Here is a 23,774-nt window from a genome sequence, read left to right on the forward strand (position 1 = left end):
ATGTTCTGTGTGGCCAACTGTGGCCACTGCCCCTGAGGCCCACCAGAGGGCGCATGGGGTCCAAGCTGCCATCAGCACCCATCTCTTCCACAGAGGAACCAGCCAAATGGAAATAAAGTTATCACGTACTGGCAAAACAACAACGACAAAAACCAAACAAACACATATTGTTGGTTTTGGACATATCCAAACTTGACCTGTTCTAGCAGTGGTTCCTGCACTCTGGTGTCATAAAATTTACAAAGGGCCAGCATCATTCCTGGAAGCCTTCATCATGAGGGAGCAAGAGAAGATTCCCAGATGGCTCAGATGCTGAGGACTAAGGAGTCCTGCATCAGTGGGACATCAAGGAAGAAAAATAAGATTGCTCCCCAGAGACAAGCTGCAGCCAGCCTCACCCTATATCTTCCACTCAGCTTTACTATCAGTACAACAGAGGAAGGATGAGCAGTGTCCTCTTCATCCTCCCTGGCCTCCCTCCTATATCTGACACACGTGTCACAGCTGCTTTGGTTCCTTGTTATCCATCATTATTAAAGTTAGACAAGGAGTCTACCAGTCAAATGAACTTGGTAAGGAGCTACAAAGATAACATGTCACATAGCTTGTATAGTCAGTTTACTAAAAACAAAGCTTATTAACATGTATACCTCATGTATGTATTAATGATATATGAAGAAATGAATAAATTTCTAGAGTAGATTGCAAAGAAAGAGTCTCAGCGTCAAGCGTAAATCCTATCATTATCAAAACGAGGCTGGTGTGTTAAAAGGTTCTGTTTAAAAAAAAATGGCTAGTATGTGGCCAGCAAGGCACCTTGAAGAAAGACCCAGATTGCTCTGTATTTGGGCCAATGTTTTCTTCCTGTTTGGAGTCTCTGGAGATGTAGCTAACATTTTATTCCTGGTATCAGAAAGGACATTTCCTTACAAATGGATACACCCTTTATGGATAAACATGTTTTCTACAAGGAACAATTTTTCAAAGGAACAGTTTATCTGAGGTATAGACTGTTTAGGAACAGCTCATATGAATAGCTCAAAGTGAATAGTATATCTCAGACATGTCCTGTCAGGAGCAAACAGAATAGTATGGGGTTTTTTGTTTGTTTGTTTGTTTGTTTTTGGTATAGTATCTGCGTAGTCCTGGCTCTCCTGTATATCATTGTGTAGACCAGGGTGGTCTCAAAGCTCAGAGATCTCCTTGCTTCTGCCTCCAAATTGCTGGGGTTAAAGGTATATGCCACTACTGTCTGGCTCTTTCTTTTTTATTTCAAACCCTGTTATTTAAAATATTGCAATTAAAAAAAAAAACACATGTCAAAAGTAGCTCAAAACTGTGTAACTCATGAACTTCTGTAAAGTTAGGAGAGACATTCAAAACTGAAGCTGAGGAGTTTACCTTGGTATCTATGCTCTTTTAGATATATCTTTATTCATTCACAAACACCAAAACCCAAACTCCATGACTGAGTTAGAAACAAAAACAATCATGTAATGTCCCGTTTCACCCCATGTTCATTACCTGCTTTCAATCATTCCTCACGTCCTAACACTTAGCCTTTTTTCTCTTTTCTACACAGCATACAGGCCCTGGACACACATGTAAATTTGTTCACATGTGTCCATTTATTTTTGTCTAGGTTACACATATGAAGGAGAACATAGAGGTTTCTCTTTCTGATACTGTGTGCCCTCAATACACAATCTAAGTGCGTCAATATTCCTGCAAACTTTGTGATTACAATTCTCTTTAGCACTAATGAGTATATATATTGTATTCATCAGGGTTCTGTAGAGTCACAGAATATATGGAATTACTCTCTCTATATAAAGGAAGGTATTGGAATAAGTTACAGTCTGCAGTCCAACTAATCCAACAGTGGCTAGCTGTGAATGGAAAGTCCAAGAATCTAGTGTTGCTCAGTCTCTCAAGGATGGGTATCTCAGGGGATGTTCTCTATAAGCTGGAATCCAAGGAATGGCTGTGCTGGCAAAGTGAGGGCCACCAGGCCAAGAGTGGACAGAGGCTTTCTTCCATTGTCCTTATATAGGCTTCCAGAGGAAGGTAAGGCCCAGGTTAAGGTGCGCCTCAAGATCTGGGTTAAAGGAATGTGTGCATCCAGATAAAAAGGATGTGAATCCACCTCAAGATTCATTTCAAAAGCCTGTGTCTCCCAGCCGGAGGATCTGGGTCAGGTGTGCCCTCCACTTCTGGATTGTACTTTATTCTATCTATAGACAAGTTGACAACCTAGAATTGCCATAACACACCCACGATATGTATGCATGGGTGTGGGTGTATATGTGCAGACATAAACATACATGCTCTTGTAAATAATAAATATTTATCTATTAATCTGATCATGGGCACCTATGTGGAATGAGGTCCTTTACTGTTGTGAATAAAACAGAAATAAACATGGGCGGGGGGAATATCTCTACAATAAGTTATGACGGTCTCTGCACTAAGCTCAGGATTGAGTTAGTAGGTATAGCATAGAGACTCATACTCTGGTTCCAGTGGTATGAGGTCATTATGAGTGTGAGGTACTGATTTCTGATGGTCCAGCGGTCACTGTGGCATGGATAGTCTGCTGTCTTCATAAAGGCTACTTTGTGTCTGTGGCTCTAAGCACAGCCTGGACATAGTAGACTCCACAGCATCTGACATTGAGTACCGGCCTCCACTAGGTTCACAGGGTCCTAGGGGTAAGCAAGTATTTGTGGTCACCGGCTGCTTCATGATCAGCCCCACCTGTACTGACACCAGAGGACAATGAATCAGTTCCCGGATGCAGGATGCTCTCCTATGAATGTGTGGATGGGACATCCTTCCTAATGTTTGGACCCTGTACACCCGTGCTTCCACACTAAACATGTGAGGCTTCATGCAGTTAGGTCTGAACTGCAAATTCAGAGCTGGAGGAGGGAATGGATACAGTGGTGCCCATCCAATGACTGTGTCCATCTTTACTGATGGTATATTAACATCAAGCAAGCTCTGCTGCAAACATCTGGGTGCACACAGCTGGAGGTGGAAGAGGACAGTTGTTTTGCTCTCAAGATATTCAAAACCATTATGTTAAAAGACAGTTGAATCTAAATTGCACATGGAGGGCAATGTAATAAGTTAGCACACTTGCGTACATACTGGTAACCATTTAACCTCCTAGCCTCCTGGTAAAAAAAACTAAACACTTTGTGATTTACGCTGCAGGTACAGTTATTTGTCATAAATTTATTTTAATAACATCTAACAATTTTGCTGAGGGAGCCCTGATAACCTGCGATGCTGTGATTATTGCTGAGAGATTTTAGACATAGGGTCTTCCTTATCCTAACTATATACACCTGCTTTTATTACAAACACCTTTATTCCAAGAGTTAAAAAGAAGCAGTAGAATACTACACGGGTTAGCTGTTCTTCTTCACAGAGTGGGTTTTTGGTTTTGTTTTGTTTTTCTTAATTGTTGGTTGATCTATTTTTCCTGTCTCAGAGTCAGGGGCACTGTCTTCGGAACAAGTGAGCTAGAGGAACCTTAGACACACAGGCTTGGGTGTGGCATGGGGGACATCAAATCCAACAGTAGGAGACAGCCTTCTCAGGTTGCTTACACAGCAAGTGTTCATAGGTGTATAATATTGCCCACAAGTGTCGTGTTCTAGAATAGAAATATTGAACTCAACAACAGTATACAGGCTTAGTGGAGCAGAAATAAGGCTGATCATATAAGGAGAAAAATCTCAGGGACAGAGAGGATGTCCTATCACACAGGAAACAGGCCTAGAGACCCAGAGGGCAGGCACTAGGACCCAGTAAAGTTTTTCTAACTTGACAGCCACACAGGTAAGGGCCTCTAAGGAGGAAAATGTGGACCCACACCCTCTGACCACAGTGAGGCTGGGGCCTGGCCTCCATAGCTGGTTAGGTTTCCTGGTGCCTGAGGTCTCAGAAAGGCAAACAAGTGCAGGCTGGAAGCTCTGCTCTTGCCAACCCTGAGGGTCTTGCTCAGGAGGCTCCTGCAGCCACTACAGGACATGGACACATGTCCTGCCTCCCTTACCTCAGGATGTGAGCCCAAGAAAGCAGCACACTTCCAGTGTGCTCACCTTGCACTGGGTTCTTTAAGGTAACTGGACACTTAGGAAACACCCAGCAAATCCTCGTGACCTCCTCAGTACAAGTGAGAGAAACCAGAACATACTGGGTGTTCCTCAGCAATCGGAGCTGTTGTTGGGATGACAGATGGACAATGATTTCAAAACGTTGTCAAGTGTGCTAAAGTTGAAAGGCCGCTAGCTATGGTGCTGGACAAATATTATGTGTGTCAGGGTTTTGATGCCACCTCAAGGACATTCTGACTGAGCACGAGGAGCCAAGGAGGCATCAAGAGACACTGGGACATGGAAGACATTAATGAATCTTAAGATAATTTTCATTCCCAAATCAGTGGATTATTCCTTAAAGGACAAGTGAGTCAGTGTCCTTTTTCGGGCTGAAGTAAGATAACATCACAACATAGGGACCAGAAATTACTCGTCAGCCTAATATTTCTGTCAGGGTGTCGACTCACACTCCTTCATCTGCTGTTGTGGATGTGGAGGTAAAAAGCAGTCTGACTCCCCATGGTGATTCCTGCAGCCTAGGCTTACCCCTGCCAGAATCTACAGCCTGTTGCCAGGGTCAAATCCCGGAACAGTAGAACTAGCCCCACCTGGGTTAGGAGAATTTTCGCACTGACTTCTGGGAAATGTAGTTTGGCTGCTGTGACATCACAGTTGTCCAGGAAATCCCTATCCGGCTTTTGGTTTACACACTTGCCTCTTCCTGAAAGTTGGACAAGAGTCCTGTAGTCCTGTGCTGCTGTACTTTCCCGTCGCGTCTCTGACATGGAGGTCGGTCCAGGGAGCAGCGCAGCCTGAGGCACTGTGCGGGGTGCTGGGTCGGTCTTGAAGGGAGCGGACCTGGGCCGGGTGGGCGGGCGGAAGAAGCTGCTGGGGTGCTGGGCTGAACTGACTTGGACACCTGAGAGGGCAGGTCAGGGCTGGGAACCGGGCGGTTGGGATTGTTCCCTGAGTGACCGTTTCCTCAGACGCCGCGGGCAGCTCGAGCCCGCCTTGGGCTTCTGGACAGCAGAGCTGCCTGGTAGTGCAGGAGTTGATAACAGTGTCAGGTCCGGGATTGCCAGCTAATGACGGTCACATGACTGCCTGCTCCTGAGGAGGGGCTGGGAGCTCACTGAACTGCTGTGTTAGGGGACAGCATACTTGGAGCCCATACACACCGAGGCCCTCTGCTGGGGAATGTGAACCCAGCTTCACCTTAGAAAAGGCCTCTCTCCTTAATTTAGAGTTGAGTAATTGTAAGGAAGAATGTCTGGTTGGTGCCCTTTAGGTGTGTCAGCATGTATTTTTCTTTTTCTTTTTAGTGTTTTGTTTTTGGGTTGTTTTTTTTTTTTTTTTTTTTTTTTTTTTTTTTTGGACACAGGATTTCTCTTTGCTATCCTAGAACTTGCTTGGTAGACAGGGCTGGCCTGGAACTCACAGAAAAGCTCCTGCCTCTGCCTCCCCAGTGCAGGGATTGGGACACGCACCACCCAAGGAGTGTCATTTGGTCTTGATCTGGCCTTGAAATTGTTGAGCTGGTCCGTGAGCAGGGCCCTAGGAGCAGCTCACATGGATAATTTTGAAGGTCCGGGGTTTTTGTGTAGGTCACGAGGGTGAGGAGAAGCTCACAGGCTTGTGTGTGGTCACGTGATTTAATGCAACCTGACCTGTGATAAAAAAAACAAACTGCAGCCTACTCTGAAGAATATTTCTGTCATGTCTGCATATGTAAGGGGGAGACAGGACCACCTGGTCCTTCCCTGCCTCATAGCAATTGAAGGGCATCCAAGGCTACCAGAGTCTGTGTCAGAAAACACTTGAACATACTTGATGGACATGAGAAATACTTTCTGTGGGTCATTTCGTGTCTTACACTGAACACTGTGACAAATCCATGTAATCAACACTTGGCTGACTTTTGAACTATTTGTACTTAACTTATTGGCTCATTCCACTTGAAATTTAAACTTTTTCACTAACTTACTCTGATGCTTGTATTTACTACTTGAGGAAGAATTCTCTTCCCCCTGCTTGTATATTCCTTCTTTTGCAATGAATATTCATTCTTTATGGAAAGTAATTTGTGTTCGATTCTATCATGGCCTCATGATGCTTCCTTCTAATCTTGCTTGAATTATTTCAGTTTGCTTCTTTTATATCTAGCTGAGACTCCATCATTTCTTCATTCCCTTTCTGCAGTTCTTGACTGTTGCAGGCCACTGTGGTTCACTCTCCTGTGTCCTTTCTGCAGCTACAGGTGTGATGCCTTCCCTGTCCTCTGCACCAGAGGTTCAGCTGTGAGCAGATGCTTCTTACACTTAGCCAGCTCAGAACCACTTCCCCCACTGTCCCTCACATGGTACTGCCATCTCCACCAAGTAAAGCAAACTGCTAGTGTGGGATTCCTTCCTCTTGCACAGGTGTGTGTCCACTTTCCCTTGATGTGTGGTTCTCTTTGCTCCCAGATTCTTCATTGTATTCCAGTTTTAGTATGAGGGAAGCAGTTACTCGTCTTTACATCTCATGCATGAGCCTTGGTTATTAGCCATTAGCCATGTCCAATCTGGAGAACTCTGGAGAGGGGGTGTGCTAGGTGAAGACATTCAGATCTTCCTGATGTATGTGATTATGTCAGAGGCCATGGAGAGAATTACAAAATATTTAAAAGGATTCAAACATATATGCAAGGAGTGAACCTGAGCAGCACAGGTTCTCTTTACATTCTCATTTTCTGTTGTAAACATATCTATCCTTGTGTCCCCCATAGTCATCAAATGCAGCAACATATCAGTGATGTATTGTGAGTGGCACAGTGTCAGGTGCCCTCAGATTTCTGTTAAGTCTGCATTCCACTACTCTCTTCCTTCCAGGATCTATGCACAAGTAAGTCATTTGTATCAGAGTGCAGGTCCCCACTCTATGGATACCCTCACCTTACTGATGCTTTAAGACTCAGGAACATATATGGACCCCTGAAATTCCACAAATTCATGGAGACATCTAATGTACAGAGCAAAGCATGCAATATTTATTTTGAAACTAAGATTAAAATTACAGAATTCTTCTTTCAAGCAGATTCTTTATTTGGTCCCCGGTGTTTTGTTTTGTTTTTTTTGTTTGTTTGTTTGTTTGTTTTTCATGCTTCATTCCACTTTCTCAGTCATAAAGTTTCAAAACTCAGTGGCTTGAGGGAAAATTAATCATTGTTTCATGCCACTGTTGTGTGAGTAAAGCCCTGGGACAAAGATCTTGTAGTTGCTGCTTTGTGATGTGTGTTGTGTGTGTTTCAAGCATTGTGTTGTGTGGTGTCTAGATAGGCTGGTTTTGAATGGAAGGTCACTGCTGCTGATCCTGATCAGGAATCCCCTTCTCTCATTGCATCTTCTTTTATTTTCCTCTGATGTCCTGTTAGTCTTGACTTTTGTATGACCTCTCTGAAAAGGTATCTCTGAGGGACACTGACAGGAGCTGCAAGAGTTCTTAATACATCCCCTCTGTCTGTTCTGTTATTCTAGGCTTGCCTCTGGGATCAGCCTTCATTCAAATGTGGTACAGATATCTAACTCCCAGTTATAGTAAGACTGTGTAGTAGTTTTTAATGAATGACAGTTTTCTGGCCTCATAACAGACCTTATTTCTATTTCTTCTCCATAGAAATTAAATTTTATTACTGCCAAGTTCCCTAAAATGTTTCTCTATTCTTGTATTGGCTAGAATCCTTTCAAAATGATGTCTCATTTACAGGTCCACTGCCCCTCAATCACAGCATCTTCTGAGAGAGGGTAAAGAGTCTTCCCAAGGGATGTGCTCACTCATTGTTCTTCTAGTAACAAGGGGCTCAGTCCACCAAACATACACACAGGCAACACTAAAGAGAGTCAGCCTTTCATACATATATGTGTATATATACATATCAATAATAACTAAGAAATACAATGCTATACATTTTAGATGTAGTCATCCAGGACATGAGAGGACTTAAAATGAGAAAAGAGGGAGAAAGGATGTCGTTTAAATTTACAAATTTCTCAGAAAAATAAAAATACAGTCTTCAGAGTTGTGACAATATGGGTAAAATGGAAATTATTTCAGACTAAGTAACACATGGTTACTGTGATATGTTAAAGGTACAGAATTGTAACTTGTAGAAAAAGGAAGTATAATAGTTTTTCCCATCACCCAGTGACATCAGGAAGCCAAAGCTTGGGGACTTCCTGAGCAGTGTGTGCTCTGAAACAGTGGGATAGAAGGATGACACTCCCAGTACTGTTGTCCTGAATGTCTATAAGGATTATGTGGAGTACATTTTAGAAGCCCAGACAATAGTGTTTGAGGAGATGAGCATAGCAAAACTGAGAAAGATGATCCAAAGCTTACCCATGCAATCATTGCAAATACCCTACTGATACCTAAATTGCTAATATTTTCATGAATTAGTAAAAAGGAAAAATAATGTATGACTATTCTCATAGTCATTCTGGGACTTTACTGAATAAGTTATGAAAAGCAGAAATTCTGAAATTAGAAAACTTTGAAATTATAAAAAATCATCAGCAAATGTAATTCTCAGCCACAAGACACTGATACACAGGTTTCTTATGTGCAGACCAGGCTTTAGGAATGTCACAAACTCATCAATCAGTACCTGTCAGAGAAAAGGTGGAAAGGGATAACAACTGGACATGAGAGTGATATCTGTTCAATTTTGAATATCTAAACAGTGTTAGTCCTAAAGTTGCTGATTTTCTCATTTGTTCACATAGTTAACTGATAGTCTGTGAGTTCTACCGCTTGCCTGTTTCATCTCCTGTCCCTTGTCACTGTCCTTTGTTTCACTACTGAAGTGTGTACAAATCTAGAAGCCCAGACGACAGCCAGAGCCACTGCATCAGAATCTGTATTTCAGTTCACTTCTCAATTGTGATTAGGCACATTAGTGTGGACAGGTACCTTAACCCTCATGATGTTTTGTCCTGTGAGAAATGTGCATATGCTTGGTGTGTAATACAAGCATATAGCATTAAATGTGTATTCCTCTGTGGATGTATTCATTTTACATTTCATCTGTCTCAATGTATAGTGTCCACATGGTGGTATAGGAACTTTTTCCTTGTCTTCCTTGAAGATGGGTCCAGTGTGAGATTGTGTGAGCTCCTTTGATATGTCTGAGAAATATTACTCACTGATGTCAAAAACACTTCTAGCTCTCTTTCATGCTGGGAAAATCTAGATTTGTGTCCACAAGCAAATGACACCCGTGTTAGGGTTTCTACTATTGTGATGAAGACCATGAGGAAAGGCAACATGGAGGAGAAAGGGTTCATTTCAGGTGGCAACTTCAGGTAACAGTTCCTCTCTGAGGGAGTCAAGGCAGGAACATGGAGGCAGGAACTGGAGCTAGGCCACAGGGGAACTGTGCTTACTGGCTTGCTTTCTATGGCTTGCTCAGCCTGCTATCCTACACCATATAGAACTACCTGTCTAGGGCCTGCACCACCCATATTGGACTGCGGTATCTCATGTCCATCACTAATTAAGAAAATTAGTCCTCTCCTCTCAAAAGACTGTAACTAGTGTCAAGTTGACAGAAGAGCTATCCAACCCAATGCATCTGGGTATTTATATGATTATTAGTGGATTTGATTAAGTAAAAGTATGATTTCATTCATTGTTCTTTATTTCAGGAAGTGCTATCCTTCTGGGATGTAGCCATTGATTTCTCTCCAGAAGAGTTGGAATGCCTAGAGCCTGCTCAGTGGAATTTGTACAGGGACGTGATGTTGGAGAACTACAGCAACCTTGTGTTCCTTGGTGAGGATTGCATTTATAGTGAATTTGTAGCTCACCATCAGCATGTAGCTTCCCCACTTTGTGCAATATCTTCTGGGAGAATTTGCATTTCAACAGTTTCATATTCATTGTTGAGAAATGAGGCAGGTCACTCTATAGCTCTCACTTCATCATTTTTCTCAGTGTGTTCCACCTGTCTGTATTGGAAGCATACATCCTTCACTGTTATAAATTCAATGGTGTGCAGCATGGGGCACACTTGTAAGGTGTTTCTCAATTCAGTGTTAATGATTTTGCCTTTAAATGAAGCCCAGAATCTGGACATTGAACATTCCTTTTTGTATTGTAGTATTGGACATTGAACATTTCTTTATGTATTGTAGTATACCTGTCAAAAACTATTTGGAACTAATTGTCTGCAGTCATTTCTTGCCTGTTCTCTTCCCTAATGAACACTGTACTGGAAGGGACATGTCAGTTCCTTCTAAATAAACAACCTGTTCCCTTTTTTCTACAAACAGGTCTTGCTGTGTCTAAGCCACAGCTGGTGACATTTCTGGAGCAAAGACAAGGGGCTATTGGTGTGAAGAGACAAGCAGCAAGCCCCGTGCCCCCAGGTGGGTAGGAAAGAGGAGGTCACGAGCAGAATTGAGGTGCAAAGATCCAACAAAAAGCCAGGCTTTCCCGTGTGCCTTGTAACATGAGGTTATGGAGAGAATTCTTTAGGTCTCTAATTCTTTTCCTTATGGTAAAAGAAGCACATCTCTCAGATGTTTATGAGGGTTTAAGTTTCTTAAGCTTTGTGTTTCCCAAAAGCAAGCTGTTCTTGTATTGGCAGTGGCTTCATCTCTATTCACTTTCTTGAGTCTCCATTGTGATACAAGACTCAGAGAAATGCCACTCAGAGGAAGTTAGACTAAGAGTCATTTGTTTGCTTGCATTGAGAGCAGGTTCATGCCAGAAAGCTCTCTACAGAGTGGGAGCCTGACTGGGTTTACAAAGGGAAAGCCACAATTCCATCACCCATATGCAGACAGGAGCAGACACTCAGCAGTTTCAGTTGAGTTGATTAAAACTATTTGGAGATGGGAATCAGTTGGATAAAAGTCAGACAAATTGGAGTTGTTTGGGGAAGTGCTTTTCCCACTGGACTCTGGGAAGAGTCAAGGCCTGACTCCTTTCATGATGGGAGGTATTGGGCCAGTCTGTCCAACTATCCTAACAGAGGCTCTGGTGGCTTTTCTGTTCTTTCTTTTTTTTTCCTCTTTTTTTTCTTTTCTTTCTTATTTTTTTTTTCTGGTTTTTTGAGACAGGGTTTCTCCATGTAGCCTTGGCTATCCTAGACTTGCTTTGTAGACCAGGCTGGTCTCAAACTCACAGGGATCCACCTGCCTCTGCCTTCTGAATGCTGGGATTAAAGGCTTGTACCACCACCCCTGGCTCTGGTGATCTTTTGATGAAGATTTACAAGGAGATAATTGTCAGAGCCAGAACTCCTGACCTGGCAAGAGATGGATGAGAAGTCATTGAAAGCCTTTAGGTGTTCATCCATGGGTCCCCACACACCAGCTATGGCACCAGGGACTCTGTGGCTCTCTTTCATGGCAGTTAGTAGGCTAAGGCCATTTTGCCCTTCATAGTGGAAAAATTGGCAGCTTTAGTCTCCTAACACTCTTATAGTGTATCTTTAGCAAATGTAAATCAGTCCTACAGGTATGTGACAGTTTATATCTTGCTTTATCACAAAGAATACAATCAGAGAAGGCAATAGGATGGCTGGACCTATTTAAGAGGCTCATGAGTATTAAAAGGTGTACAACTGATTATCAGTTCTTGTCATGACTCAGTTTCTCCAGTAGCCAAAAGTATAACACAGTTAACAAAGACATAAGTCAGCAGGTAGGTATCTTAAGGTCAGATTTTTTTTTTTAACATGAGCAGATCTTTAGAACCTTAGAAACATTAACAAATTTGACTCTTATGCTTGGGAGCTTTCCTCCTCCATAAGGCCTGTATAACACAGTCAGAATTCCTATCACTTGCCTTCAAGCTGTTAATGTTTTGCCCGGCTCTTTAATATTAGAGTTTGTCTCTCTTAAATTATTTAACCCTTTTACTGGAGATAGAACTTCACATTATTTTTTATAACCTTTTAAAATGGTTTCACTGATCCTGAGATAGAAAACATTCATGTCAGCAAGAGGTTTTCAGATGTCAATAGCACTGGATAAGAGAACAACTTTCGTAACCCTGGACGGGGAAGCACTGACCAGGGAGGAGTTCAGTGTGGAACTGAATGCAGAATTAGTGGAGAAGTCTGGTTTGCTTTGGCCCAGGTATCTGAACCTTTACATACACTGCTCTTGATTAAGCAATTTCCATTGAGACATATAACAAGTAAATTTACCATTTGCTATAAGAAAACTTCCCAAAGGAATTTGGAGAAATTTGGACGATATCTGTTTTTATGGGCCCCTTACTCAATTGATGTAACAGCAGAGGTTGATCCACAACCCAGTTTTAGTTTTTCTGGCATGTATATTTTCAAGTCTCTAGAAAACCTTGAACCCCATTCAATTAATGCCTCATTCCATGCAACTAGCTCAGAGAACTGACTGGATACTCAGTTGAGGGTTCAGGGACCTTCCCTGTATTTTCTGTTTTTAAAGGAATAGTCCCATTTAACAAGTCCAGTTGTGATTATTTTTAGCAAGCACAGCTAGACTTTTATTTGTTTGTTTGTTTTAAGACAGGGTTTCTCTGAAGCTCTTGCTGTCCTGGAACTCCCTTTATAGACCAGGCTAGCCTTGAACTCACAGAGATGGGACCTGCTTCTGCCACCCCAGTGCTGAATGAAAGGCCTATGTCCCCTCGTCCAGCTACATTTAGAGTTGTGAAGGTGGTAGTTGTTCAATTTGAAAGGTACTATGTGACATCAATTTAGTTAAAAGAAGGTTAGCTGGATGTGGTGGCTCACACTTTAATCTCAGAACTCGGGGAAACATGGGCAGGGGCTCTCTGTGAGTTCAAGGCCAGTGGTCTACAAAGTGAATTCAGGACAGCTACAGCTACACAGAGAAACCATGTCTCAAAAAGCCAAAGAAAGAAAGATACAAATATAGAAATAAATATAAGAATGTTAAGTCCATTCCACACAGAAAGGATAGTGAGATAAATTAATATTAACTGTGCAAATATTGTTAAACCATTATGCTTTGTACGTCAGGAATTTTTCCACTAGCCCTAGTCTGGTCTAAACTAAATATGTACACCTACCTCTTTGCAAGACTGGAAGGACTAGTTTGTATTTTAGTGTCAGGAAATACATAGGGCATTTTGGGACTCTTTGGCCCTGGTTTGATTGGGGAACTCCTTCCTTGGTCTCCATCTAAGAGTAAAGATATTGACTGAAGAAGTAATGGATAAAAAATTTTCAGTTAAATCACTGTCTGATATAATTGAATGCTGAAAGAGCGATTGAATAATCTACTTAATGTATGCTGTCTCAGCTATCCGTCCATGCCTTACATTTGACCCTTTGACAAACCAACAATTACCCATACCTGAGGCAGTCCTGGGGCCTAAAATTTAAGAAGTGTTTTCTTCTATTCCTTTAAAGCCTTTGTTTTATGTTGTAAAACTGTGGATTTTCTAAATGTTGTCTCAGCTGTCTTAGTTAGTTCAGGTAGTAGTTGAATAAAAGTCAGGCAAAATGGAGTCCCTTTGGTCAGTTCAGTAAGAGACCTTTTAGTTTTTCTCTGCCCTAGAGAATTGCATACTTTTCTACAGACCTAAGTGCCAAACATTTATAAGAAAGTGATTTCACACATGAATATCTTTTATGTCATTTATACTCATGTTAATGAAAGTCATGCCATCAGAGTTTAATGGTGAAGATGTCCTCTAAATGTTTTCTTACATATACTCAGTAATAGGATTTAAACTGCATGCCCTTTGTGGATAGAGAGTCAAAGATTAAAGCTGCCTGCAACTAGGAGAATGTGCTCAACAGCTCATCAATAAGCTTTCAGAATTGTGTGGACTGAAGAATTTTTCTTCCTACTTTGCAATTTGATACTCTGTGTTGTTACTTGGAAGTATGCATTGTCTATAATCATTTCTGATAACTACCCTAGATAGGTCAGTGAATGGATGAAGCACATTGATAAAACACATGAGTACAGTTAAAAATATGCTCTGCCTCTGTGTATTTCTACTTCATTGGTAAACCAAGTCTCTGGTTTTTCTGCTTTATTCATTGTCTCTCTCCATTCAGTACTCAGTGGTTCTTCAATCTTACAAATGAATAAAACTTAGAAATATTTCATTTTATCCCCTGGGTGTGGCAGCCTACTCCATTAATCCCAGCACTTGGGAGGCAGAAGATCTCTGAGTTTGAGGACAGCCTTTTCTACATAGTGAGTTCCAGGATAGTTCAGGCAGATAGAGAAACTTTGTCTCAAAAAACAATAACAAAGAAGCAGAGAACTAGGTAATTTTGTTATCTATTCATTGACCAATACATTTCCTATGCAAAATTTCTGTTATTCACATGTGAAACTCAAGATTTTTATCAGGACTTGATATCATTCAGATAAATATTTTCTTGTCATCAAAAGAAAACAAAACGCAGTCTTAAATTCTAGATAGATCCTTTAACCTTGTTGTGGACAGTCTACTTGTTATGTAACATATCTTTTATACCTTCAAAGGTAAAGGTCTGTACTTAGTATGAAAGTTGTTTATTTTGATATTCATCCAATCTACACAATCACAATTAATTTTCCCTTTCCCAGGCTTGGCTACTATATAATTTCATGGCTATCTGGCCATATAACATCTATATGGCTTGATATGCTTATTTCTGCTAGTAAAATGCCCTGTCACCTTGCTTAGCTCCTTAACTTTGCATAATATGCCATCATGTCGGTGTTCTGCTTGGTTGTGCTCCTACTGCAGTAGAAGGATTGATTGTTTCTGCCTGCTCTATTTTGTGAATTATGCTCAGGGCATGGAGGTATTGAAATGTACTGAAAACTGTTATGCATGGTTAAATACATATCAGTTAATGCCTTCATTTTTAAGATGAGTACTATACGTATAAAGAATATTGCTTAGCTTTTGTTATATCTCAACTTTTGTTCAACAGGTACAATAAGAAACAAGTTTAACGTTCACAGCAAGACCATTATTCATGCCTCAGTAGGTATTCAAGGCCAGAGAATTCGTAAAGGGGAGAAACCCTACAAGTGTGAAGAATGTGGAAAGGCCCTCAGTTCTCGTAAAACACTTTCTATACACCAGAGACGTCATACTGGAGAAAAACCCTACAAGTGTAAAGAATGTCATAAGGCCTTTAGTGCTCGCTCATCACTCTTTATACACCAGAAAAATCATACGGATGAAAAAACCTATGAGTGTGAAGACTGTGGCAGATCATTTTACTATCCTTCAATGCTGAAGCAACATCAAAGAATTCATTCTGGAGACAAACCCTACAAGTGTGATCATTGTGGCAGATGTTTTTCCTCTTCCTCATCCCATAGCAGACACCAATTAATTCATTCTCTTACTCAGCACCAGCCTGTCCATTCCAGAGAGAAACCTTACCGTTGTGAACAGTGTGGAAGATGTTTTTATTCTTCATCATCCTATGTAAGACACCAATTAATCCATTCTGAAGACAATCCCTACAAGTGTGGGGAATGTGGCAAAGCCTTTTCGACGCTATACTTTCTTACTCAGCACAAGTTTGTCCATTCTGGAGAGAAACCTTACAAGTGTGGAGAATGCGGGAAAGCCTTTTCTTATAATTATGTCTTGATTCAGCACAAGTTAATTCATAATGGAGTGAAGCCTTATCGATGTGAAGAATGTGGGAAGATGTCCTACTCTATTTCAAAACTGAAAAAACATAAAAAACTTCATTGTCAAGAGAAACTATACAAGTGTGAAGTCTGTGGAAAAGCCTTTTCTACTAATTCTTCCATGGTTCAGCACAAAATAGTTCATACTGGAGAGAAATGCCACAAATGTGAAGAGTGTGGCAAAATGTTTGCCTGTATCTCATATCTGAGGAAACATAAAAGAATTCATTGTCAAGAAAAACCCTTCAAATGTGAAGTATGTGGCAAGGATTTTCGTACTCGCCCATACCTTTCTATACACAAGAGAAGTCACATGAGTGAGAAACCACATAAATGTGAAGAATGTGGAAAAGCCTTTTCTATTCTCTCTTGTCTTACTCTGCACAAATTACGTCATTCTGGTGAGAAATCCTATCAATGTGAAGACTGTGGGAAAATGTTTTACCGTACTTCAGACCTTAAAAGACACCAAAAAACTCATACTGGAGAGAAACCATACAAGTGTGAAGAGTGTCACAAAACTTTTAGTAAACGTACAACCCTTAAGGTACACAAGACAGTTCATACTGGAGAGAAACCTTCCAAGTATGAGGAGTGTGACAAAAGGTTTTCCTATTCTTCAGACTGTAAAGCACATCAAAGAATTCACTGTGAAGACAATCCCTACAAGTGTGGGTAATATGGCAAAGCCTTTACCAAACTTCGTGTATTTACTCAGCACAAGCTTGTTCATACTGGAGAGACATCATAGAAGTGTGAAGAGTGTGGCAAAGGATTTTCTAGTCCTTCATAAATTACATAAAACAATTCATTCTGAAGAGAAGGCCTTCAAGGGTAGGGAATGTGATAAAGTCTTTGTTACTCAATATAACCTTTCTCAACACAAGCTAGTTCATACTGGAGAGAAACCACACAAATGTGACCTGTGTGGAAAAGGATTTACTAACCCTTCTGTTCTCACCAAGCACAAGATAGCTCACACTGGAGAGAAACCCTGTAAGTGTGAAGCATGTGACAAGGATTTTTCTCTTCTTCATTCCTTAGAAGACATTCATTCCTTAGAAGACATCAAATAATTCACTCTAAAGAGAGTCCCTACAAGTGTGAGGAATGTGACAGAACCTTTACTATGCTGTACACACTTAGCAAGCACAAGTTGGTTCATATAGGAGAGAAACAGCACAAGTGTGAGGAGTGTGGCAAAGGATATTCCTCATCTTCTCATCTTCAATCTTTAAAAGACATCAAATAATTTATTCTAAAGAGAAGGCCCAAAAGCCTATGAAATATGGCAAATTTCTGTTACTCATTCCTTCTCATCACAAGACAGTTCATATTGTAGAGTTTTGTAAAGTTCCTACAAAGTTTGTACTTCTTTAGCACCTAAAAGGCATCAAGGAACTCATTCTGAATAGAAGCTCCACAAGTGTGTGCAATGTGGTAAAGCCTGTGCTGATCACTCAGATCTTACACAGTGCAAGTGAATGTAGAGAGTAGAGAAGCCATGCATGTGGGGAGAATGGCAAGTGCTTTACCAGTCAGTCAAATGTGAAGGAAGTGACAGGGTTTTAGTGTTTCCTCATATCTTAAATAACAACAGTCTACATCCTGAACATCAGAGCTGTAATGTGAAGGATGTGGTGAAGGTTTCATTTATCGTTCAGTCCTGGTTCAACCTTAGTAATCTGCACTTGAGAGAAACCCTACTTGTGCAGAAAAGGACCAGGGTTGAGCTATGCCTCATGTCTATGTAAGCATCAGAGAATACATCCTGATGAGGAGGCCTACAAAAGCAATCAAGGTGGCAAGCTCTCTACCTGTTCTTCATACCTTTAAGTATCTGCAGAGACTTCATACTGCAGAGGCACTCTGTACACATAAAAGCCTTCCCTGAGCCTTGAATAACACTTCAAGTCTTCATCAGCACCAAAGAATTGCCATAGGTGAGAAACCTGCAGGTACAGATGTCCTCATCAGCTTTAGATGTCCACATCACACTGCTGAGCACTATCTGAAAGATCCAGTTTGTTATTTGCTTATAAACTCGTGTTTGTTGTATTTTCTATGTGATGTAGAAGTCAGCCAGGATAACCAGCACCACCCTGCACAGGAACTCCTTGATTGCAGCATTCCCCCATGGTTCTGCATCACTTCCTGTCCTGGGTTCACCAGATGATAAACAGTAACTCATAACTTGAAATTAACTGGTAATTATCCAAGTTGTTTTTAACTAGTCCAACAGAAATCAATCTAGGACAGCAATGAATATGGGAGGCTTTTCAGTCTTCTCCATACCTCAGCTGCTACCATCAGACAGCGTAGCAGAGCCAGTATCACAAAACCTTTGCTCTGCATCTGAGTATTCACAGTGTAGGGAAGCCTTACTGATAGAATCTGACAAGAGTTTTATAATGTTTCCCTAATTTGACACCAAAATTTTCACACTGGATAGGAACCTGTGAAATTAGACATTAGGTGTGTGTTAAACAGTTGTTCCAAGCTCAGAAGGAGAAATTTAGGCAGAATGACAGTAGCATATTCAGTAGACAAGAGAAATTGATCATCTTTTATACCTTACTGTCAGAGTTCTTGTCTGATTTAGAAGCCCTACAGATTAAAAGCATGACAAAGGCTTAAGACCAACCCTCATTACCTGTGATTCATATTGTAGTATTTCCTTGTACATATAAAAGACACTGACAGGATGGATCCTTTTCAGTGTTTCCACAATATAGTAGCAAATTAGCTATCATGTAAAGCACAGCACACCTGGAAATAGCAGTCTTTTTTTATCACTTAGATAATAATGGATCCATTGAAGTATAGTAGACACACTATTAATACAGAATATGTATAAATGTGGGGCATTGCTTACAGTTAATATATTTCTGTGGTTGAAAAGTCATTATAGACATCAGAATGCTGCAAATCACTCCAGGCTAGTCTAGGAAAACAGGGCGTGTGTCCTGCAGGATCTTTGGAATCAACTGCATTTCATTAGAAGCCCCTCACATTAAATTGGACCTGTAGGATTAGGTGCTCCCCATCCAGAATTTGATCCTTCATCTGGTTCCAGTCATGCCAACAGTATTTGTTGAAAAGGCTGTCAGTTTTGGTTCCTGGTTTTGACACGTTTGATAAAATTGTATGTCCGTTGCTTTAGTGTTTATCTCTTGTTCTTAGGTTGCACTGTGTTGGTCTGCATGTTTGTCTTTATGTGAGTCCATGCAGGAAATACGCATCTTTGGTTATTTCTGGTCTTTGGTGTTTCCATGTACTCTTCCCCTGTTCTATGATGATTTTCCTTAGAATTTTTTTGTGGTGAATATGTAAATAGTTTTAGTGATATAGACCTTTCTACAATATAAACTCTGTAATTCAGAAATGTGTCCTTTTTTCCAAGCCTTTATTATATTAAATATGCAACATCTATTTCTAGATTTATCCAGACTTATAACAAATGTGTTTTGAAATTTTCCAAGTGTGGCCTTTGTTTTAATGTCTGTGTATGTGTATATATATATATATTATGAAATATGTTTTTCCATATTCAGCCTTGCATCACAAGAAGGGCAAAAACTTGAAATTGATGGATGTGGTGTTTTGAGTAGGTATGGGCCACAAAGACTCATGTATTTGAATGCTTGGCCCATAGAATGTAGCACTATTTTGGGGGGTTTGGGGCGTGCATTACCACTGTTAAGAGATGTGGCCTTGTAGGAGGATGTGTGTCACTGTGGGGCTGGGCTTTGAGGTCTCCTATGTTCAAGCTACACTCAGTGTGTCACACAGTTTCCTGCTGCTGCCTAAGTATCAAGGTATGGAACTCTCAGCTCCTTCAGACCGTGTCTGCCTGCACGCTGCCATGCATCCCTCCGAGATGATAAGGGACTAAACCTCTGAAACTGTAAGCCAGCCCCAATGAAATGTTTTCTTTATAAGAATCGCTGTGATCATAGTGTCTCTTCACACCAATAAAACCCTAACAAGACAATGTATAACTATAATTTAGATGCAGTATGCCTAGTCTTTAAATCTACATTCAGTCTATTGGGCTGGGGTATGTGTGTGTATGTGTTTCTCTAATTTTAATATTAGGGTTATACCAGCTCTATGGGAGAGATTTAGAAGTGTTGGTATTAGATCTTCCTTGAATGTTTTCTAGAAGGTAGCAGAAACCCATCTGGGCCCAGATTTTACTTTGTATTTTATTAACTGATTCAATCTCCTTATTGTTATAGGTCTGTCCGGTGTTCTTTTATTTTATCTTTTTGCTTTTTTTTTCATTCTGTCCTGTGTATGTTTAGAAGTGTACCCATTTCATATAAACTTTCTAGTTTCTTGGATTATAGGTTTACAAAAATATTTCCATAATATGTTCTGGAATCCTTGAGATTTACTGTAACAACTCCCTGTGCTGACTTTGGTTTTAGGTTCTCTCCATGTGTCTATATTGATACCTTGTCACTCTCACTCTCACAGTGACTCTCTGTCTCTGTCTTTGGGTAGTTTCACCAGTTGAAGAAATCCTTTAACCATTTAAAGAACCAAATGAATAATTGTGTATGTTTGTCTTCTAATCTCTATTCATTAATTTTTTCCTGGTTTTTTTTATTATTATTTAACTTTTTATTTTTTATTGTTCATTATGTTTTCTTCATCTCTGACAAATCTGGGCTGAATAGGCATTTGTTTGTGTGTCCTCAAGAAAAGCAAAAAACAGTTTCAGTCATTTGGTTCCAGAATAAAAAATCTGTTATTCCCTTTATGTTCAGAACAGGGTTTTTATATCAATGACATCATCATTGTCTTAGAAAACAAGGACCCATAATGTAAAGAGGACAGAGCCACATGCACCCAATGAGCAGAGAAGAGGGATGTGATTATCAGATACCTAATCAACCAGTATAAAGCATTATACATGCAGTTCTTACTTTACTATTGATGCATATGCCCAAAAGGCATACCAAACTCAAGTTTACTAACTTATTGTGAGCTGGTAAAACAAGAGGAATTAAAACATTTTTAATTATCAGTTACCTCATTAGTGAGTAAATGTCTCTAATGTGCCCCCATAAATGTATTTATGGTTATTCTTAGTACAAATGATATTTATTTACAAAGTTAATATTATGAGAGACCAATTTATAACTCATTTTTATAGTCTCCTAAATATGTAATTAAAGTATATCTTTATATATACCTCAAAACAAGCTTAAACTTGTTCAATATGAAACACATTACAGGATAAGGATAAGGATGTGTTGGGAGAAAAGACTTGCTGAAAACCTGCTGCTCCTGTCTCCCTCCTGCTTGTAGGCCTGACCAGGAGAACTTCATCCTTATCCAAAGGGAAGGTGAATTTTTCCTCATGTCTCACATGACCGTGGGATGGATTCACTTGCCCAATGGAGAAGTCTATTCATACATCCTAAATTTCTCAGCATACAGATGAGCACATACAAATTATTCTGCTTTTAAAGGCTCCCTTGGTGAAATATGAGGATGCTGTGAATAGGAGATCTTTGTATCTTACATGCCACCCGACTGGGACAGGACCTGTACCACAGCTGATTTGGTCATGATTTTGGTCCTTACCCTAACTTTCAGTTTTCCTCCTCCTGGCAAAGCCAAGTCAAGGATGAGAGAGTAATGCATGATACTGAATGGAGACCCAGGGAAAAGTTTACCTAACAGAGAAAGACTCACCCACAAGTCCAGTTAGCAAAACAGCCTGAACGATGGGCACACATTTAAACACCAACAGTAGGTGCCATCCAGCAGACAGACCACACACAGCTGAGAAAACAGCACTGTCTGAGGGTGGGAAAAACCTGGACTGTGAAAGTCCATCAAAGTGAATAAACTGTAATTAATAAAAATAAAAAAAGAAAGTCCATCAAAGCCAATGCTCAGAATCGCCTTCCAGAGAATATGGAAGCTGCTCTTCAGCCCTCCTCACAACCCTGGAGGCCACGTGTGCACCTGACAGCAGCTTGAGGCAATGAACGGGGCAACTGCAGATAGGGGTCACTTGCCCTTCGTCCTTCCAGCACAGGGCAGTATTGGGGGAAATGCTTCCTAGAGGGCTCATCACAACAGCTCCTTAGGACTGGCCTCTGAATTGAAGGTTTACTAACTACCACATCTGGTCTAGTGGTCAGGCCCTGCTTAATTAACTGGTGGTTAAACTCAGTCAGTTGACAGGCCACCTCGGGCTCAATGGCTCCAGGGGCCAGTTCCTCTTCTTTCCTCAAAATCAAAGATTTGAAAGGGACTAAAAGAAGCGGGGAATGAAGAGATTAAGGCAAGATCAGGTTATCCTGACACAGTACCTCATGCCTCTCAGGCAAGTAAATGGTATCTCCTGACTTCTGAAAAGGAGTTCCTCCATTCATGCTGGGGGAGGACCTAGACCCATAATAAAAAACAAAATACAAACAGTTAACTCCACAGTGTGCATCATGTGTGGCTTTTTGTCTTTGCAAACTCTACCTTCCCTTGCTTCCCAAGAGCCCTAGTGAGGAAGCAGCCCAAGCTCGGTCAGCTGCTCTTAAATGAGGCAATAATCATGGTGACTTGTCCCTTTCCTCATGGGTTACTTCATTCACAGATTCTGAAGGGCATCTCTCTCTACTGGAGGGCATTCACAGTTGTGGTACATTCTACGTATGGTACCATGGGAGTGAAGTGATAAACACTCACAGTAGATCAAAATGTGGAGAATAATAGCCTGTGAGGCACTGGTCCAAATGAACACCTGGGTGGCAACTCTTAGCCTCAGGGATCACAGGAGACAATGTAGAAAGGTTGCAGTAGCCAGATGAGGTGGATGTCTGCTGAAGCACTATTTGCTGGAAATGTCAGGACTGTTGCATGCATGACCACACTGTGACTGCCAACTATTCGGGAAATACTTGCACAAGCTAAAACCAGCATTCAACATGCCTAATTGTGTGAGGGTCTCATTGTGTCTAACCTTCAGTGGAGCAGGAATTGTCATCTCATGGCTTTTGGGGAAGACAGACAGTTGGAGAGGCTTTCATGTTCCGGCCACTTGTTCTAAACATAGAGGAGGCAGCGAGTGCACTTGGTGTCATAAAAAGAGAAGAAAACACCCACAAAATTGGAAGGGAAGCGTGGCGTTAAGGGTGTGCAGTAACTGAGGTGAAAATGGGGAGAGAGTTGAATGAAGCACAATTCAGATACTAAACGGTATTAGACTCCAAAGATATCAATTAAAATATATTGGGGGGGGGTGCGTGGCACCTGAACATGGCGGGGTGGTAGCTGCTGCAGCGCCCAACGGCAGAGAATTCCCGTGTACTCAGGGGGATCCTCTTTGGAGCCACAGCGAAGGCTTCTCAGAAAAGGACAGAGCAGTGCAGAGCCACAGCTCACAGGACTGCAAGGAGCAGCCTGAGCCCGTCTCCCCTGAGCTGGAGCACATTCCCAGAAAGAGGGGCAAGAACCCCAAGAAAGCTGTGGGAGTAGCCTGGGCCATCGGCTTCCCCTGTCCTCTTCGTCCTCACCAAGCAGGAAGTGGAGAAGGACCCTTTGAGGCAGATGAAGGCTCGGCAGAACATGGCGGGTGTCAAAACCGGGCACCAAAACAGAGGTTCAGGGCTTCCTTCCATCAAACCCAGCTCCCTAAAATTGGGTCTGGGGTACAGACCTAAGTGAGCATTACTATTGACCCATGTTCTGTGTGGCCAACTGTGGCCACTGCCCCTGAGGCCCACCAGAGGGCGCATGGGGTCCAAGCTGCCATCAGCACCCATCTCTTCCACAGAGGAACCAGCCAAATGGAAATAAAGTTATCACGTACTGGCAAAACAACAACAACGACAAAAACCAAACAAACACATATTGTTGGTTTTGGACATATCCAAACTTGACCTGTTCTAGCAGTGGTTCCTGCACTCTGGTGTCATAAAATTTACAAAGGGCCAGCATCATTCCTGGAAGCCTTCATCATGAGGGAGCAAGAGAAGATTCCCAGATGGCT

At 41.3% G+C, this 23,774-nt stretch overlaps 1 protein-coding gene across 1 annotated transcript; it reads left to right on the forward strand.

Annotated features, from left to right (window-relative positions):
- The first annotated feature begins 4,778 nt into the window (after nt 1–4,778).
- Nucleotides 4,779–19,773, forward strand: LOC110557863 (zinc finger protein 728-like). Its single transcript, XM_060380376.1, has 4 exons — nt 4,779–4,898; nt 9,794–9,920; nt 10,421–10,516; nt 15,049–19,773. The coding sequence occupies exons 1-4, from the start codon at nt 4,893–4,895 to the stop codon at nt 16,443–16,445; spliced, it is 1,626 nt and encodes a 541-aa protein (XP_060236359.1). The 5' UTR covers nt 4,779–4,892; the 3' UTR covers nt 16,446–19,773.
- Nucleotides 19,774–23,774: the final 4,001 nt, after the last annotated feature.

This window comes from Meriones unguiculatus, chromosome 3 (genome assembly GCF_030254825.1).
Source record: "Meriones unguiculatus strain TT.TT164.6M chromosome 3, Bangor_MerUng_6.1, whole genome shotgun sequence".
Taxonomy (NCBI): domain Eukaryota; kingdom Metazoa; phylum Chordata; class Mammalia; order Rodentia; family Muridae; genus Meriones; species Meriones unguiculatus.

Excerpts from the sequence above, each read along its gene's own strand:
- LOC110557863 (XM_060380376.1), top strand. Across the intron at positions 9,921-10,420 it reads CAGCAACCTTGTGTTCCTTG|GTCTTGCTGTGTCTAAGCCA; the intron begins GTGAGGATTGCA and ends TTCTACAAACAG. Across the intron at positions 10,517-15,048 it reads AGCAAGCCCCGTGCCCCCAG|GTACAATAAGAAACAAGTTT; the intron begins GTGGGTAGGAAA and ends TTTGTTCAACAG.